Consider the following 19,784-nt stretch of genomic DNA (forward strand, 5'->3'; position numbering starts at 1 on the left):
CGTCCGGCAGGATATGGTGGCAATGCCGTCTTCCTTAATTTCGGATTTGCAGTTAATGTTGCAGGATTATAGGAAGAGGTTTCCATCGCAAACTGCAGTACAACAGGAGCGTCCTCCTTCTCCATCTATTCCTACTACTCCTGCGGTGGCAGTGACACCTGTGGTTTCACGAGTTGGGGAACCAGAACCCAGAGAGGGTTACCAAGAGAGTGTGACCGTTCAAGATGACGATGTCTCCTCTGATGAAAATCTTCAGGAAGATCCTCCTCATGATCCAGATAGAGGTTATGATGATGATGACCTTCGGGATCCGGATGCACCAGTGCCGGATACTGCTCCCCTCCCCTCCAGCTGACATTGGACATTGGAGGTTTCCATAACCTTATGGAGAGGGCGTCTAAGAGATTTGGCCTGCCGATTACTACTGTTCAGACAGACTGTTTCCTTTATGACTTTAAGGAACCTTACAGAAAGTCTATTCGGTCAATCCCAATAATAGAGCATGTATGGTTAAAAGGTATTAAGGTCATGAAAAATCAAGCAACAAGCATCCCTGTTCTTCCGCGGCTGGAGACGAAGTATAAAGCCCCAGAGGGCAGTCCAGCTTGCCTAATTGGACAACCAAAACCGGATTCCGTCATTTCCCAAGCGGCGCAAAGCAAGTCTAAAAATTCATCGACACCACTTACAACACCGCCAGACAAAGAAGGGAGACGTCTGGACAATGTGGGCAAAAGATTCTCTACCATGGCCAGCCTCCTAGTTCGAGCTTCTAATGCTCTTGCCATCTTGGGCATGTATGACCGCCAGATGTGGTGCGATTTATCCCCGTTTGTGGATCACCTTCCAGAGGCAGCGAAAGATGAGGCCAGGAAGGTTCTGATGGAAGGAGAGCGTTCCTCTTCGGAGGTGATAGATTGTGCTATGGACATAGCGACTACTGCTTTTCGTGCCCTGGTGGGTTCAGCTGTGTTAAAGCGCCAGGGCTGGATGCAGGCAACCTGGTTTCGCCACGAGGTCCAGAACAAGATCTTAGATTTACCATATGATGGGGACATGCTTTTCGGAAAGCATGTGGATGAAGCCCTTCAAGGCATCAAAAAGGACACGGACACGGCGAAGTCCTTGGGGTCTTTGAAATACTGCAAAGTCCCATTCAAAGGTGCGAGAGGGAGAGGTTTTTCCTCATACAGAGGTGGCAACCAACAGCGATACTCATCATATTCGCAATCCTCCCAATCTTACAAACCCCAATACTCCAATCAACGCCAAGGCCAGTCGGCGTCTTTCTCTCGCCATTCACAGAGAGGGCGTCAAGGTCGTCAAGGACGGGATAACTCCAAACGACAATAGCGGCCTCACGGCTCTTTCTACTGTTCCTACCCCTCCGAAGACATCAGTGGGGGGCAGGATTTCTCATTGTCTAAGCAGTTGGAAGGTTATTACATCAGACCAGAGGGTCGTGAGTATCTTTCAGAGTGGCCACATGGTGGAATTTCAACATCTTCCTCCGAACAGAGCTCCAGGCGCCAACGACTCGAAACATCTGGGACTGCTACGTCTCGAAGCCCACCAGCTTTTCATCAAGGGGGCAATAGAACCTGTACCTCTCTCACAAAGGGGGAAAGGGTTTTATTCCAAGTTCTTCCTAGTTCGCAAAACAACAGAAAAATGGCGCCCCATATTAGATCTACGGGAGCTCAACACCTATCTCATCAAGCTATCCTTCAGGATGGTCACTCTCCAGGATATTCTTTGTCTGATAAATACAGGAGACTACATGGCGACTCTGGATTTAGAGGATGCTTATTTCTATGTGACGATCCATCCAGCTCACAGACAATAATTGCGCTTCACATTAGGCAAGAGCCATTTTCAGTTCAAAGTACTTCCTTTTGGTCTCCGGTCTGCACCAAGGATATTTACAAAGGTGTTGGTTACCTGGACGACTGGCTGGTCAAGGCGCCATCTTTCCAGGGAACTTCTAAGGCCATTTTAACCTGCATCCAACTGTTCAAATACCTGGGCCTTCGGCTCAACAAGGACAAATCGGTTCTTCAACCCTCCAGGTCAGCAAGGTTTCTGTGATCCATTCTGGACACGAAACGCTGCAAGGCTTACCCAACTGAGGAATGTCAAAACAAATTGATGCTATCAGCTCGCCTCTTGCTAAAGAGGAAATCCCTGTCCGTACGGCTCTACAAGTCCCTGCTCGGATCGATCTCATCCTACATACCATTGATTCCACATTGCAGGCTGCGAATGCGTCCACTGCAAGAGCAGCTCGACAAGCAATGGTACCAGGCGGAGGGCTCTTTTGACGACAGGATTACGGTAACACCAGCAATGAAAAGAGCCTGCGGCTGGTGGTTGGTGAAAGACAACATCGCAAAAGGATTAACATTCACACTTCCTCCGTCTCCCATGGTTCTCACCACGGACACCTCGTTAGAAGGCTGGGGAGCGGTGCTTCAGGAACTGCACGTGAGTGGTCACTGGGATCCAGTTCAACGCAAGTGTCACATCAACCTGTTAGAACTCAAAGCCATTCGATGAGCCTTGCAGGCTTTTCTGCCACGAATTCAGAATTGTTCAGTGCTGGTCCGCACGGACAACACAACGGCCACGCACTATATCAACAAGCAGGGCGGGGCAAGATCCCAGATCCTCTCCAGAGAAGCTCAACTGATTTGGGATTGGGCGATTCTTCACAATATTGCTCTGACAGCAGAACACCTCGCAGGTTCGCTCAATATACCAGCGGATGCGCTGAGTCATCAGAAATCGATCAGTCATGAATGGGAGTTAGACCAAACCATTCTGGAGGAGGTGTTCTCGGTCTGGGGGACCCCGACCATAGACCTGTTTGCAACCCCGGAGAACACCAAATGCCGATTCTATCCAAGCAGGGATCACCATCCGGAGTCCTTGGGGAACGCGCTTTCGATTGCCTGGTATGGCGCATTCTTTTACGCTTTTCCTCCGATACCCCTAATCCCGAGGTTGATCAGGAAAGCCAAGGCGGAGCCGTGCAGAATGATCTTGATTGCACCGGCGTGGCCCCGACAGTTCTGGTACACAGAACACCTCCTGCTTTCTCAGGACCATCCGATTCGCCTGCAACCGGTTCCTTCTCTGTTGACGAGGTCTCGGGGTCAAGTACTCCATCCGGACCGAGCTCACTTCACTTGACAGCGTGGCTCCTGAGTACAGGAAATTCCAGAATCTGAACCTCACCGAGGAGTGTAGGGACATCTTGTCTCAAGCTCGAGCTCCAAGTACGAACAGAACTTATAGGGCAAAATGGAAAAGGTTCTCCCTCTGGTGTCAGAAACAACATCTTCACCCTTACACTTCAGCTCCGCATCAGATTTTTCCATATATCCTGTCGCTGGCTAAATCTGGGTTGGCTCATTCTTCCGTTAAGTTCATCTGGCAGCCATCTCAAGGTTCAGACGGACGTCTTCAGGTCCTTCGCTTTGGTCTGCTAGGATTGTCAAGCAGTTCTTGAAAGGCCTGTTCAGGGTTATTCCTCCAGTCCGTCCTCCTCCACCAGTCTGGCAACTTAATTTGGTCTTGGCTCAGCTAATGAGAGCACCATTTGAACCCATTGACAAAGCGGACCTTAAATTCCTATCTTGGAAGCTAGCTCTTCTGTTGGCATTGACATCGGCCAGACAGATTAGCGAGCTCCAGGCACTGACAATCGTGGAGCCTTTCCTACAATTCAAGCGTGATGTCCTGATCCTATGGATGAATCCAAAGTTCATCTGAATTCCATCTGAATGAACCATTGATTTTGAAGTCTTTTTTCCCGCGACCTACGACTCCAGCAGAGAGGTCCTTACATTCTTTGGACGTTCAGAGGTGTCTAAAGTTCTATTTGGAGCACATGAAACCTTTTAGGAAATCCTCACAACTGTTTGTCTCCTACAGTGCCCCGTGGAAGGATTTCCGCTGTCCAAACACAGCATTTCTCGCTGGATCTCCAGTGCTATTCAGTTCTGCCATCAAGAAGCGGGCAAACATCTCAAAAGAAGAGTCCGTGCACATTCCACAAGGTCATTGGCATCGTCAGTGGCTCTATTTTCAGAGTCCCTATCAAGGACATCTGCAGGGCAGCGACGTGGAGCAGTATGCATACCTTCACGAAGCACTACTGCCTGGATTTTTCTACGAAGAATGATGCAGCTGTTGGACAGGCAGTCCTGAGGAATCTTTTTCAATGAGAGGTAAGCTTTCCCTATAATCCCTCCTTCCTGTGTTGCACATTTTGTATTACTTGTGATAGTCCTTGCTAATGTAACAAGTATATATAGATTTGGTTTTCCAATATAAGTATCTATGTGGCAAGGTGGTCATATTCTTATAACAAAATGTGCTTTTAGGGCTTACTGCTAGCTACTCTGATACAAAGCATGGGGATCTATGAAAGTTCCAATACTGGGGCAAGAAAACAAGTTACTTACCTGTAACTTTGGTTCCCCAGTATTGGTAACTTTCATAGATTCCCATGCGCCCACCCTCCTCCCCTGGGAAAGTTCGGCCTTTTTACTGAGATAATGGCTGTTAGACAACGGCTGTTCTGATTGGTTGTTACAGAATTCTTGGTCTCTTTTACAAAAAGAGGTGGACAAGCTACAAAATGAGATGAGGCCTAGGCCTAGTTTTCACTTTTGTACTTACTGCTATGGTATTTTTTATTTACCGAGGCTCCCATTCCCACGACGGGGGAATGATACAAACCATGGGAATCTATAAAAGTTACCAATACTGGGGAACCAAAGTTACAGGTAAGTAACTTGTTTTCTTCCTCCTGGGATCGAGCCCGTAGTCAGGTGGTGCGCAAAGCCGGTGAAATCACAGCCCGACAAGTTGATGCACAGAGAAATCCAGTAATGCGCACACTCGGAATTATGTTTTGCTTGTGCAAAAAACGTTATTGCTCATTTGCTACGCGTTTGGACAGTAACACTGTCTTGATCACACACTGAGTGCTTGCATGAGAGTGCATTACATAGAATAAGGTAACACAAAGAAAGAACTACTGGCACACCATGGTTCAAAATCAATACAGAAAGAAAGTGCAAATCTGGCAGGCATCTTCGAACATGTACATTTAGTTAAACATACTGTATGGATGTAGTAATATTGCTTCTCAATGCTGGTGGCACATAATGTGCATACAGTTATCTGGCCAAAGTGTGATAAAGAAATAGACACAGTGTTGGTCATAAACAAAATAAGGGATTCAAAATGCCGGCAAGTAGTAATCACCCCGTTGTGCCTGAATCAAACCCTGAGCTAATAAAATCGTCTAGGCTGTGTCCTAAACAAAGTGAGCAGACCAGTGTCCATCAACAGGGCAGTGTCCTCGACAAAGTGTACAGACCAGTGTCCGCCCCGCATAACCATCTGTAAATTGTACGAGATGGTTGTCCAGTGATTTTCTAGTGTCAGAATGGTGAGAAATCCCACATAGTACAGGACAAGAAAGATTACTGGCATAGAAAGAGTGATAATATACCCGAGGTATCAATAAAAGCTCCCTATGTCCGTAAAGGCACCCCACATCATGTAGTGTAAAATTACTGTTCGCCAAGTGGCAAAACAATGTGTAGGGAAACTCATATTAAGCTTTAGGGACGTGTAAGCATGCACTTGTGTTTATAAATGCCAAATAACATGCTGACATCTCGCTACTCCTGTTTGTTAATTTTACTCGCCAAGTGGCAAAGAGACATGGGGAGAAGTCCATGTTACCACTGAGAAAAATAATGTATACGTGAAAGAACAGAAATTCTTGTCTTTAGCTAATATGCACACCCGAATTCAGTGAAGAAAAGGGAACCCGTGAAGTGTATGTTAGCATGCAGTGGGTCCCTTCCTTTCCTCCTGTGAAAAGTAAAGAAACATAAACATGTAATTGTGTAAGCATACATTAAAATACCAGTGTAAATATGATATATACAAGTGCACATTAAAATCATGTACATTCTGTTCGTGGCACAGAAACAAGGAAGAAACTTCGGACATCATGGTATACAGTGAAGGGGCAACATTAATCGTCATGTAAATTAGTTGCTAGCTCCTCGTCTAGGTTTTGTCCCCCGGGGAATTTAGTCTATAGCTCAAGTATCCATTTGGATTCCTTTTTGCGCAGTGCTAGTACCCTGTTCCCACCTCTAGGGCCAATGTGTATCTTCTCAATGGCAAAGAAGTGTAAAAGAGAGTTGTTCGACAGATGGTATTCCTGGAAATGCCTAGCTATTGCGTAGTGCAGGTCCCTGTTGGTGATGGCCCTGAGATGTTCTAATATCCTTTTTTTTACTATCAAGGACGTGCTACCCGCATTTCTCATCTTGCATGGGCATTCCAGAACGTATATGACAGAAACTGGGTAATGCTTCTGTTACAGCTCATACCTGGTACATTAAATTCCTTCACCATGTAGCTATACCGGCAGGCTTTGCAATGCCCGCATGGGAAGAAACCTTTGAGATTGTGTGCACCCCAGCACGGGGTTCTGTTATGTCACCACGTTTACACAGCCTTTGTCAACCTAGCCATTTTCTTTTGCATTTAAACCTTCACAACAGGTGTAGCCACTTACATGAACATAAACAAATTACTTTCTTTGCAGTCTTTTTCCCAATGTTCACCATGTTTCTAATTATGCTGTCACTTATTGTAATAAAATTCAGCGAAAATGGTAAGGATTTGCATTTCAAATATTTACAATACAAAGGGGGCCATGCAGTTCAAATATTTACAATAAAAAGACTGTTATTTTAAGTTTGTTCAAAACGTGAACGTTGCACAATATCTGCAATTTGCAGCCCGGTAAGCAGTTCTTGCCATTTATACATCCATAACAGAAGAGTTCTTATTTCAATTTACTCGTAACGTGAGCACTGCACATTTCACAAGTAACCAGTTTATCATCACAATCTGTTTGGCTCCTCACAAGAAGCTGCATTCTGAAGCTGGCGGCCTATTTCAGTGGCCTTACGAATTTACAAGTCATCACAGTAACTTCCATCTCTCTGTCTTTTACTCCGACTGCTGCCGACCATTCTTATGTTCTTAAAGGAACATAAATAAATTGCTTTATCGCAGAGATTTCCTTGTTTTATTTGGCACTGCTTAAACCTTCAGTTTCTTAAAGCATGTGCTGCCAATCGATATCCGGATCCTTGGGATTTGCTGCTCAGCCATTAGCTTTGAGCAGCGCCCGACTCCCAGCACCTTCATAAATCTAATGTAGGGGCTCTCTGCAAAACACAAGTCCCCGCCAAGGGTAGACCTTCGACTCCCAGCTTCGAAAATGCGCTAATGCTTATCACCCTTCCATTTATTATTCCTCTGGTGTGGTGCTCGGGGCTTGCCAGCTTTTTAAAACTTCTCCAGATATGTGGGTTTGCTGGCATGCATCCTGATTGTCAGTGGTGCAGAAAAGAGGGGATACCACACACGCCTCATAAAAAACTATAAACACTTTCCTCATATTAAGAAGAAGCATGCACTCGAATCCTATGGAAATATCTGTTTTAAATGCTGACAGCACTTGCCACTGATGTATGAACACATTTCAGCGTTTTACAAAGCCTTTTTCGATCAATCAATTATTCAGGGAATTGTGAAGGGTCTTCCTGAAGATGTGCAGAGTGGGTGCATGTCTGATGTTCATCAGGAGCTCGTTTCAGGCCTGTGATGCGATGAAGGAGAAGGGTCTTCCACCTGTTCTGGCTCTGCAAATGCGCAGGGTTACGGCGAGGGCAAGGTCAGCGGATCGGAGGTTTTTCTTGCGTACATGGTGATTCTTTCGTTGAGATATTGGGGTCCGATGTTGTGGAGGCATTTGTATGCGTTGGTGAGTATCTTGAAAGTTACTCTCTTCTCAACGGGGAGCCAATGGAGGTTTCACTGGTGTGGGGTGATGTGTTCATGTCGCGGGCCCCCGAGTTTATGTCTGGCTGTGGTGTTCTGTATGTTCTGGAGCCTGCGGAGCAGGGATTTTTTGATCCCGGCATAGAGGACGTTTCCGTAGTTTAATCTGCTGGTTATGAGTGCATGGGAAACTGCCTTTCTTGATTCATGGGGGGATCCATTTGAAGGTCTTGTGAAGGATGCGGAGGGTGTTGAAGCGGGTGGAGGCGACTGCATTGATCTCGGGTCATGGAGAGGGAGTAGTCGAGTATGATGCCGAGGTTTCGGGCATGGCCCCTGGGTGTGGGAGGGCTGCCGAAGGCGGTGGGCCACCAGGTGTTGTCCCATGCTGAAGGGGAGGGTCCGAGGACAAGGACCTCTGTCATCTCCGAGATAAGCTTCAGCAGCTGCTGCTCATCCAGGTTGTGGCATCCTTCATTCCTTCCTGGAAGCTGAGTCTGTAGATGAGGGGGTCCTTGGTAAGGGAGAGGATGAGCTGGGGTTGTCGGTGTAGGATACTATGCTGAGTCTGACGAGGGGGGCCATGTAGATGTTGAAGAGCATGGGCCTGAGCCATGATCCTTGGGGTACTCTGCAGCTGATCTCTGTGGGTTCAGAGAGAAAGGGAGATAGTCTGATTCTTTGGGTTCTGCCGTTGAGAAAGGAGCAGAGCCAGTTGAGGGTGGTCCCCTGGTTGGTGGTGTCTTGGAGTCTGGCAGTGAGAGTGCAGTGGGAGGCGGTGTTGAAGGCTGCAGAGAGGTCGAGCAGGATCAGGGCCGCAGGGTGTCCTTGGTCAAGGAGAGTCCAGATGTCGTCTGTGGCAGCGAGTAGGGCAGTCTCGGTGATGTGGTTGCTGCAGGTTCCGGATTGGGAGGGGTCGAGGATGGAGTTCTCTTCAATGAATTTCGTTAGTTGGACTTTAACTATCTTTTCTGTGACGTTGACCGCGAAGGGGAGAAGAGAGATGGGTCTAAACAAATTACTTTCTATGCAATCTTTTTTCCAATGTTCACCATGTTTCTAATTATGCTGTCACTTATAATAAAATTAATCAAATTCAGCGCGATGGTAAGCTTTTGCAGTTCAAATATTTAATATAACTAGACTGTTATTTTCAGTTTGTTCAATATATATATATATATATATATATATATATATATATATATATATATATATATATATGTTATACAATTGCCCAGAAGCTTTTGGAAGGGCTCACGACAGCGCTCTGCCAACAGGCTATCAGATGCAGCCTGCTTACTTCTCCACCTTACTTTCTTGCTGCCAACGCGTTTCAAGGACAAACCTCTTCATCAAGGGCCACAAACTTCACAACTCAGGCTCGCATTGTTCGTGTGTTTTTTTATTGGTTTCCGATTTTTTTCAAGGTAAGTTCAGCCCCTAGGGGGCGTGTGCAAAGTCCACAATTGATAGTGCTTGTTGGGACACGGAGTCCTTCAATGCGAGAGTCAATGTTTTCATTTAGGTAATTAGTTGTTGGTTTGCTCTTTGAAAGTAAACTACTACAGGAAATAATTAACTTTCAAAGAGCAAACCAACAACTAATTACCTAAATGAAAACATTGACTCTCGCATTGAAGGAAACCAATAAAAAAACACACGAACAATGCGAGCCTGAGTTGTGAAGTTTGTGGCCCTTGATGAAGAGGTTTGTCCTTGAAACGCGTTGGCAGCAAGAAAGTAAGGTGGAGAAGTAAGCAGGCTGCATCTGATAGCCTGTTGGCAGAGCGCTGTCGTGAGCCCTTCCAAAAGCTTCTGGGCAATTGTATAACAAAAATTTTGACACGGCGCCCGGCCGTGGGAAGGAGCTCCATCAACCAGCTAGCAGGAAATCCCAAAAACCGGCTGGAGGAGGCTGCTGCTTTGCACTTTTCAGAGCAGACCGGCACAGCGTTCGAAATGCTTAATGAGCCTGCCGAAGAAACCCACGTCCTACTACAGGAAATAATTAACTTTCAAAGAGCAAACCAACAACTAATTACCTAAATGAAAACATTGACTCTCGCATTGAAGGACTCCGTGTCCCAACAAGCACTATCAATTGTGGACTTTGCACACGCCCCCTAGGGGCTGAACTTACCTTGAAAAAAATCGGAAACCAATAAAAAAACACACGAACAATGCGAGCCTGAGTTGTGAAGTTTGTGGCCCTTGATGAAGAGGTTTGTCCTTGAAACGCGTTGGCAGCAAGAAAGTAAGGTGGAGAAGTAAGCAGGCTGCATCTGATAGCCTGTTGGCAGAGCGCTGTCGTGAGCCCTTCCAAAAGCTTCTGGGCAATTGTATAACAAAAATTTTGACACGGCGCCCGGCCGTGGGAAGGAGCTCCATCAACCAGCTAGCAGGAAATCCCAAAAACCGGCTGGAGGAGGCTGCTGCTTTGCACTTTTCAGAGCAGACCGGCACAGCGTTCGAAATGCTTAATGAGCCTGCCGAAGAAACCCACGTCCTACTACAGGAAATAATTAACTTTCAAAGAGCAAACCAACAACTAATTACCTAAATGAAAACATTGACTCTCGCATTGAAGGACTCCGTGTCCCAACAAGCACTATCAATTGTGGACTTTGCACACGCCCCCTAGGGGCTGAACTTACCTTGAAAAAAATCGGAAACCAATAAAAAAACACACGAACAATGCGAGCCTGAGTTGTGAAGTTTGTGGCCCTTGATGAAGAGGTTTGTCCTTGAAACGCGTTGGCAGCAAGAAAGTAAGGTGGAGAAGTAAGCAGGCTGCATCTGATAGCCTGTTGGCAGAGCGCTGTCGTGAGCCCTTCCAAAAGCTTCTGGGCAATTGTATAACAAAAATTTTGACACGGCGCCCGGCCGTGGGAAGGAGCTCCATCAACCAGCTAGCAGGAAATCCCAAAAACCGACTGGAGGAGGCTGCTGCTTTGCACTTTTCAGAGCAGACCGGCACAGCGTTCGAAATGCTTAATGAGCCTGCCGAAGAAACCCACGTCCTACTACAGGAAATAATTAACTTTCAAAGAGCAAACCAACAACTAATTACCTAAATGAAAACATTGACTCTCGCATTGAAGGACTCCGTGTCCCAACAAGCACTATCAATTGTGGACTTTGCACACGCCCCCTAGGGGCTGAACTTACCTTGAAAAAAATCGGAAACCAATAAAAAAACACACGAACAATGCGAGCCTGAGTTGTGAAGTTTGTGGCCCTTGATGAAGAGGTTTGTCCTTGAAACGCGTTGGCAGCAAGAAAGTAAGGTGGAGAAGTAAGCAGGCTGCATCTGATAGCCTGTTGGCAGAGCGCTGTCGTGAGCCCTTCCAAAAGCTTCTGGGCAATTGTATAACAAAAATTTTGACACGGCGCCCGGCCGTGGGAAGGAGCTCCATCAACCAGCTAGCAGGAAATCCCAAAAACCGGCTGGAGGAGGCTGCTGCTTTGCACTTTTCAGAGCAGACCGGCACAGCGTTCGAAATGCTTAATGAGCCTGCCGAAGAAACCCACGTCCTACTACAGGAAATAATTAACTTTCAAAGAGCAAACCAACAACTAATTACCTAAATGAAAACATTATTATTATTATTCTTTAGTATTTTATAGAGCGCACAGCTACCTCCGACGGAGGTGTCCCGGCGCTGAAGACCTTATCTCAGAGGGGGGAAGGGGGAAGGAATGAGAGTTTAGATCTGGGAGAAGAACCAGGTCTTTAATTTTTTTCAGAAAAGGGGTTCTGAGGTGGCGAATCTTAACTCTGTGGGTAACTGGTTCCAGAGTTTAGAGGTGACAACGGCGAAGGCCCTTCCACCCGTACGTGTGAGACGAAAACGGGGGGTTGTGATTAGGCGTAGATTGTTGGATCTGAGGTTACGCTGTGAATGAGAGAGTCTCAGTCTGCGTCGGAGGTATGCAGGACCACGGTCATTGAGGGCTCTGAAAGCCAGGGTCAGGGCTTTGAATTGAATCCGCATTTTTATTGGGAGCCAGTGAAGTTTGATAAGGTGGGGGGAGATGGAGTGTCGAAAAGGAATATTGTTGATTAATCTTGCCGCTGCATTCTGGACTCTCTGTAGCTGGTTGATGAGATAGGCGGGGGCCCCTAAATACAGGCTATTTGCGTAGTCCAGGTGGGAGGTTATCAGGGCATGGACTACTGTTTTTCGGGAGTCAAGTGGTAGATAGGGAATGATTTTTTTTAACATGCGTAGCTTTCCAAAGCAGGCAGAGGTTACTTTACTGATTTGGGTTTTGCAGGAGAGAGAAGTGTCGAATTGAAATCCTAGGTTTCGGGCCGCTGGGACCGGCTCTGGGGGAGGGTTTAGTTCGGATGGCCACCAGATATTGGGGGGTAGAGGAGTTTTTTGATTAAAAAATAAGACTTCAGTCTTATCAGTATTGAGTTTTAAATTGTTCTCGGCCATCCATGAGGCGATCTTTACCATGCAGTTGCGGAAGTTGTCAAATGATTTTTCATCATGGTCTTTGAAGAAGAACACCAGTTGTGTGTCGTCGGCGTAGAAAGTCACCTTGACTCCACATGATTCAACAATCTTTGCAAGAGGTTTAAGGTACACATTGAAGAGGAGAGGGCTCAGGGCAGAGCCCTGTGGGACTCCCCAGGTCAGTGGTTTTTTGTCAGAGAGAAACGATCCTAACATCACTTGTTGGGTTCTGTTATTTAAAAAAGATTTTACCCACAGGAGGGGGGGGCCGCCAATCCCTGTCTCTTGTAGGCGAGTCATTAGTGTGTCGTGTGAGATGGTGTCGAATGCAGCGGACAGGTCGAGGAGGACCAACATGGCCTCCTCTCCCCTGTCCGAGCATTCTCTAATTGACTCAGAGACTTCGAGTAGTGCAGACTCGGTACTAAAGTCCGGTCTGAAGCCTGACTGGGTGTCATGAAACAGGGAGTTAGATTCTAGATAGTCTGATAGTTGGAGTTGGACTGCTTTCTCTAGTACTTTGGCGGGTTTGGGCAAAAGTGAAATCGGACGGTAGTTACTCAGACAAAGAGGGTCCATACCTACTTTCTTTTGAATAGGGATAAGTAGTGCATGTTTCCAGGCTGCAGGGACAACACTGGTGCAAAGGGAGGAATTCCAGATTTCGAGAAAAGAGTCGATAATTAAAGGAGCAATGTCACTCAGGATTGAGGCTGGAGCAGGGTCTAGAGGAGAGCCCGACTTGCAATCCAGAAATAATTTCGTAGCTTGTTCCTTAGTAAGAGGTTGAAATGCTGTAAAGGCCGGAATATGATTGGTGTCGGGACTTTTAGTGTTGACCGTACCATTTTGTTGGATGGTGGCTGCAATGTTGATAATTTTCTCTTCAAAGAAGTTTGAGAGATTGTCGCATAGTGTTTGCGACATGGGGATAGGGGCAGCGAGGGCATTGGGCTGAGTGAAGTCTTTGACTATGTTGAAGAGTGTCCTGGTGGAATTCTTAGCTTTGACAATGGTATCCGAGAAGTACGTGCTCATGGAGTGGTGTTTGAGTTTACGAAACTCTTTAAGGCCTTGTTTGTAGAGCGCCTTGGCTGCTGGGTCATAGCTCTGTCTCCAGAGTCGTTCAAGCTTCTTACACTTGCTTCTATGTGTCCTGAGTTCTTGTGTGAACCAAGGGGCAGAGGGTTTTTGCCTGTTGGAGGTGAGAGGACGCAATGGGGCTATTTTTTCTATTGCAGAAGTGAGGTCATTATTTAGTGTGCATACTGCGGCGTCCAGGTCATCCAGAAGAGGGCTGCGAGTCGTATCATATATTTGTTCTAAGGCTGTAAGAGAGAGTTTGTGCCATTTTCTGCCTTGAGTTCTAATGGCAGAGTTGTGTTTAACAATTTGGGGTAGGGAAATCTCAAAAGGTACTAAGTAGTGGTCAGACCATGTCAGGGGTAGAGGGGGAAAGGTTGTAAGTTTCTCATGATTAGAGAATATGAGGTCGAGAGTATGCCCAGCGACATGAGTAGGGCCATGATTGACTCTCGCATTGAAGGACTCCGTGTCCCAACAAGCACTATCAATTGTGGACTTTGCACACGCCCCCTAGGGGCTGAACTTACCTTGAAAAAAATCGGAAACCAATAAAAAAACACACGAACAATGCGAGCCTGAGTTGTGAAGTTTGTGGCCCTTGATGAAGAGGTTTGTCCTTGAAACGCGTTGGCAGCAAGAAAGTAAGGTGGAGAAGTAAGCAGGCTGCATCTGATAGCCTGTTGGCAGAGCGCTGTCGTGAGCCCTTCCAAAAGCTTCTGGGCAATTGTATAACATATATATATATTCACTGAAAAAACCATAGGTTTAACACCAGTTATAGTTAGCTGGAAATTTTACTGACATAAAACCATTGAAATTCCAACGTTATAGTTAGTTGGACTCACTATAACAAGCGCGCCTGCAATGCACTGCTGATGACGTCACATATTACATCACTCATGACATCACTGATGACACCAGCCAGTGAATGTGTGTCTTTCTGAAAAATTAATATGTTTTATATATGCATTTGTAAAGGTTGATGGAAGAATAAATGGTTAAATAAGTGTGTAAATGGATGTTTTTTAAAAAAAAATGATTGGTTAACTGCCTTATTAAGTGTATTTCATTGAATACATATATTATCGAGTAACTTTTAAATATTCAAATATATGTATCCGTGTTTCACTTTGTGTATAAGTAGCTGCATGTGTTGGTGACTGACTCACTGTTTGTATGTGTTTTGAAGACAATATATGTGCAGGACTGTATGGGTGGATGAGTGTGTATATGTGTGTGTTAGTGAGTGAATGACTGTCTCACTATTGTCTTTATTAGTAACAACATATATTTTAATCTAGTGTATGTGAGTTTTGATGTATATAAGTGAGTATATGTGAGAGTAAGAGATTGTAAGAGTTCCTGTTTAAATAAGTATGTGTTTCTATAAGTGATTGTTTAAGAGAGTAAGTATGTGTAAGTTTCCTTAGAAGTAAGGAGGTAGTGTGTGTATAGCTGTATATGCAAATAAATGGATGTTCAATAGTTTATTTGCATGTGTGAGTATGTGTGTGAGTAACTTTTGGATGACTGTCGGTGTATAACAGGATGTATGATGAGTGAGTATATGTATGAGTGACTATATAGAACTGTTGGTGAATGAGTGAATGTGTATATAGATGGTGGAATTACTGAATTGTTTGTTGTAACTGGTATGGGTATCTCCATTTTTTTGAAAATGTTAGTTTCTATTTTTGAATATGTGTTTCAAGGGTTACATTACACTAAAAGGAGGTCTGTCACTGTCACAAGGATGGTGTCATAAGTGATGTCATGAGTGATGTCACTGACAATGTCATGAGTGATGTAATATGTGACGTCATCAGCAGTGCATTGCAGGCTCGCTTGTTATAGTGAGTCCAACTAACTATAACGTTGGAATTTCAATGGTTTTATGTCAGTAAAATTTCCAGCTAACTATAACTGGTGTGAAACCTATGGTTTTTTCAGTGAATTTAATAGGTTTTTTAAATACTAATTCCTAACTAGAACTGGTGTGAAACCTATGTTTTTTTTAGTGAATTTCATAGGTTTTTTAAATGCTAATTCCTAACTATATATAGGGCCTCAAACCTATGAAATGTAATATTTTTTATAATGAATCCTATATTGTATATTTATATAATACTCTTTTTTTTTTTTGCCCTGGAGCGCTCCCGGTGGGCGCCCCGGTGAGCGCACCGGAAAGCGCAGTTTTCCGGAGCGCCCCGGGGCGCGCACCGGTGAGCGTCCCGTTAGCGCTATTGCCGCGAACAAAAACATCATTGTGACGTATCGCGTAGCCGCGTCCGCGTGATGCGCACGGCGTAAGCGCACCCGGAAGCACTCAAGCGAATACAATCGTGCAACATAAGCATCCGACGCGCTTACGCGACGCGCCCGGGGGCGCGTAGCGTAAGCGCGTCGGGTCATGTGACCTGAAAATAACACTTTTTATTGGTGCAGAACAGGTTTGGTTTCCAAATGATGAAAGCCCGGGTCATGTGACCTGAAAATAAAACTTTTCATTGGTTAAGGACAGTTTTTTTTTCCAAATGATGAAAGCCCCCACCTTTTTTCCTTATTCTGACTTTGTCCTTTGACTGAGGAAGACCTGTTTGGAGATCTGTGACTAATATTTTGTACTTTAAAATGGCTACAGTAGCAGCAGCAGCTGGAGCATCTGCATCACCACCACCACCAAGAGGACCACCACAACACCACAGTGGTGGAGATGAAGAAGAGGAGGAGGAGGAGGAGGAGGGGGAGGGGAGTAGGACATTCCTACCAGAAGACAATACCCCATATAGGCCAAAGCAGCACATTGTATGGGAGTTTTTTTTCCATCCCAGAGGGCAAGAAGAAAGTGAATGCGCCAAAGGTGACTTGCCAAATCTGTGGCATTGAACTTTCAAGGGGGAACCCTAATAAGAAATACTCATTTGGCAATAACACCATGATTCGGCACATGCAGCGCAGGCATCCCAACAACTATGCTGTGGCAGAGGTGAGAGAACTGGCCAGCAACCCTCCCCAATCTTCACCCAGCACCTCCAAACGAAAGCAACCCACTCCATCGGGACCAGAGACAAGGGAGATGGTCCCAAACATACAACCACAGTTTGGGGAATACAAGATCTCTTGTATATTTTGTGGTAAGACCATCACCTATGGTGAGCAAAGCCTAAAGCTCATCAACCGTGCTGGTGACAACCACAATTGCCCCAAAAAACAATATTTTTTTCCTAATTTGTTTTTGCTCCAGTTGAGCCGTTTGCAATTCCCTGTTTTTTGTTTCTCCCCATCAAAATAACAAAAAAAAATACAAAATAGTTCATAAAAGCCAAAAAAAGTACAAAATGTTCATAAACATTTAAAAAAATATAAAACAACAAAAAGAAGAAAAAAAACTGTTCTTTTTAGAACTACCTCCAATTTATAAAAAAAGGCTAATTTTTTTTAAAACTCTGTCATTCTTTTTTTCCCTATGGTACGCTCCCCGGTCTGCTCCCCGGTGCGCGTACCGGTCGCTCCCCCCGCGCAAATCGAAAAAAAAATAATAAATTGTCCTGCGGGGCTCTTTTATAGCCCCCACATCAAACCTAGGGGGTCAGGGGGGGGGTCTACTCTGCCTCCTTATGGTCATTTCCCCCTTTGTTTTTGCCACCTCGTGTCTCGATCCTACCGAGACACAAGATGGCGGCCGATCCGGACTGTTTGGAATGTTGAAAGACACCCGAGAGCCAATCAGCTTTCCGCGCGCGAACTCACGTAGCACGCTGGTTAGCGCTCCGGTGCGCGTACCGGGGCGCTTATAGATATATATATTTTTTTGAACCTAAATTACTCAAAACCCACTGGAGCACATATCTTGAGACATAGCAAAGGCACATCGGTCTACCAGTCCCTACAATTTTGCCAAGTTTTGTGGAAATCTATTCAGCCGTTCGGGCTAAAAGGGAGGTCGACCGCCCTATGGAAATTAACATGGGGAAAACACGTTTTGGGACCCCCCTTTTTTCTCGGCCCCCGCTTGACAAATCCCCCCAAAACTTTCAGGGAAGGACCGGAGCACCGCGAGGCAAATTTGAGGAAATTTTCAGGCAGGTTCCTAAACCGGCGTCAAAGTTATTCACAATAGAATGTTGCAATTTCCCTATTGAAAATAATCCTAACTATAACTACCTACTGGCGACCGCCAGTAGGTAAAATATATATATATATATATATATATATATATATATATATATATATATATATATATATATATTTATATATACAGGGGCGCTATAGTTAGTTTCAGGTTTCACATTTTCACATTTTAGATATCACATTTTAGATATCATTAGTGATGTCCCTGATCATGTCATGAGTGATGTAATATGTGAGGTGTATTGCGGGGGGCACGAGGTATAGTTAGCTCCGTTATCTAGAACTCCTGAATTTCACTAGTTTTGTATGAATGAAACCTGAGCCTAACTATTACATCCCTGTAACCTTTCATTTTTTCTGTAAATTTCTAAGGTTCTTTTTTTCCCATTTCTTAACGATAACTTCCCTGTAACTTTGCTAATTTCTAATTATAACGTCCCTGTAACCTTTGGTTTTTTAAATGAATTTCTATGGTGATTTAGGTAGTAGTCATGTTTGCAGAGTGGTGGAGAAAGGGGCGGGCCTTCGCCTAGCTCTCAGGAATTCCACTGTATAGGGCTTCTTAACCCCCAAGGTCCCTAAGGAGTAAAGTGGACTTCATCCCCCAACCAGTAGTGCGCCAGGAGCCACGTTTGCAGAGTGGTGGTGAAAAGGGCATGGCCTCCGAAGAACTCTTAGCAGTCCAGCTGTGTGGGACTTACGGGGGGTAACAGCAGGGGTAGTTGCCCCCCAAGGATGTCCTCCAAAAGGCATGTTTTATTACATACCAAACAAAATGGTGGTCGCCATTGTGGATCAGTAAATAAATAAATTGAATGTTGCATGTGTAATTCCCTAAGTCTGTGCATATGTGGTGATGCATGACCACGCATACTTCATCCCAGATACACGCACTTGGTGAATGGCGCACCCAGCAGCAGTAGCCATTTTGCCTGTTTTTTTTTTCCTTTTTTGCTGATGCTACACACTATTATCTAAAAGCCTTTGCTTTTTTGCTGATGTTCCACATTGGCAAAGCCAATAGGTCAGAAATGTGAGACCTACTGGTTTGCCAGTGGTTCCTTTTGTCTTGCATTCATTTAGATTTTTACTCTCTTTAATTTTTTTCACTAATCCTTCGCAAGAAGCGGGAGGCTTGCAAGCAGAGTTATGCTAGCTGACTTTTTCAAATGGAATAAAACAAATACTCAATTTAGCAACTTTAAACCGGCCCTACATAGGTCGAAGGCTCCTTCAAACTCAAGTGGTCTTCTAACCTGTTGTTAACTAACGGTTTGAGCACGACACTTGAATTGACCTTGAAGGCATCTACTATCTCAAGTTTACAACTAATTCCCTAGGTGTTGAGTAGTAGTATGGATGTGAAGACATACCAATATGAATAGGCTGGAAAACAAGCAGTAAAAGAATGTAATTATATATGGAGCTTAATTAATTGTTTCTGCTTCTCCCCAGACTCTGAAGATTGTGACCGTACAAGCCAACTGTTCCGGGTTCTGCAGGACCTCGAGGATGCCCATCATTTGGCTGTGGAAGACTCATCAATGCTGGCTGCCAGGCATAAGAACCAATTATTGGAACTGCAGACATGACTTATGCCTATCAGTTGTTTGTATTGTATAAGATGCCAATAGTTTTATTTCTTTACATTAAAAATGACGACTTAATCTGTAGAATGTATCAAGGCTGCCAAAATCATATGTAATTATAATGAAATTTCCTTTAAAGAAAATGGTGCTAATGTATGTTTTGTTTTTTCATACCTGTGTATTTTTGTGGTCTGTCTGAATTTAGCAGCTGTGAAATGTGAGGTTGGGAGCATGTACCTCATGGGTTTACCATAAACTCACTGAAAGGATCGTGCATGAGCAATACTGCATCTGCTTCAACTCTCTGCTTGCTCGAACATGGGGAGCAGAAGATTGTTCATAACACTATTTACTGTTAGCAAGCTTTGTTGCGTCGTCTAGAGCTTCTAACCTTTACCCTGTGAAACCAGATTCTAATCTCAGCTTCGGCTCAACATCTGGTGATTTTGGGCAAATCGCTTAATCTTCCTGTGCATAAAAAAGGGGAGATGTCTGGTTCTCTTGTAATTTTTTATATTTTTTTTCAAAGTTTTAAATTGCGAAAACTTGACCCGAATCGGGTATCAGAGCGCTTTACATAGCACCAGTTGTATTACATGAGGGCACATTATTTTTTTTTTGT

General features: G+C 44.7%; 1 protein-coding gene across 1 annotated transcript in view; it reads left to right on the forward strand.

Moving 5' to 3' along the window:
- The window catches only part of LOC147729873 (ras GTPase-activating protein 4-like), a 625,955-nt gene extending 606,646 nt beyond the window's left edge, over nt 1–19,309 (forward strand). Inside the window, exon 21 of the mRNA XM_086954787.1 lies at nt 19,029–19,309. Within this exon, the coding sequence (XP_086810913.1) occupies nt 19,029–19,165 (137 nt within the window). The 3' untranslated portion in view covers nt 19,166–19,309. The remainder of the gene's footprint in view (nt 1–19,028) is intronic.
- Nucleotides 19,310–19,784: the final 475 nt, after the last annotated feature.

Source organism: Lissotriton vulgaris, chromosome 2_1 (assembly GCF_964263255.1).
Source record: "Lissotriton vulgaris chromosome 2_1, aLisVul1.2, whole genome shotgun sequence".
Classification (NCBI taxonomy): domain Eukaryota; kingdom Metazoa; phylum Chordata; class Amphibia; order Caudata; family Salamandridae; genus Lissotriton; species Lissotriton vulgaris.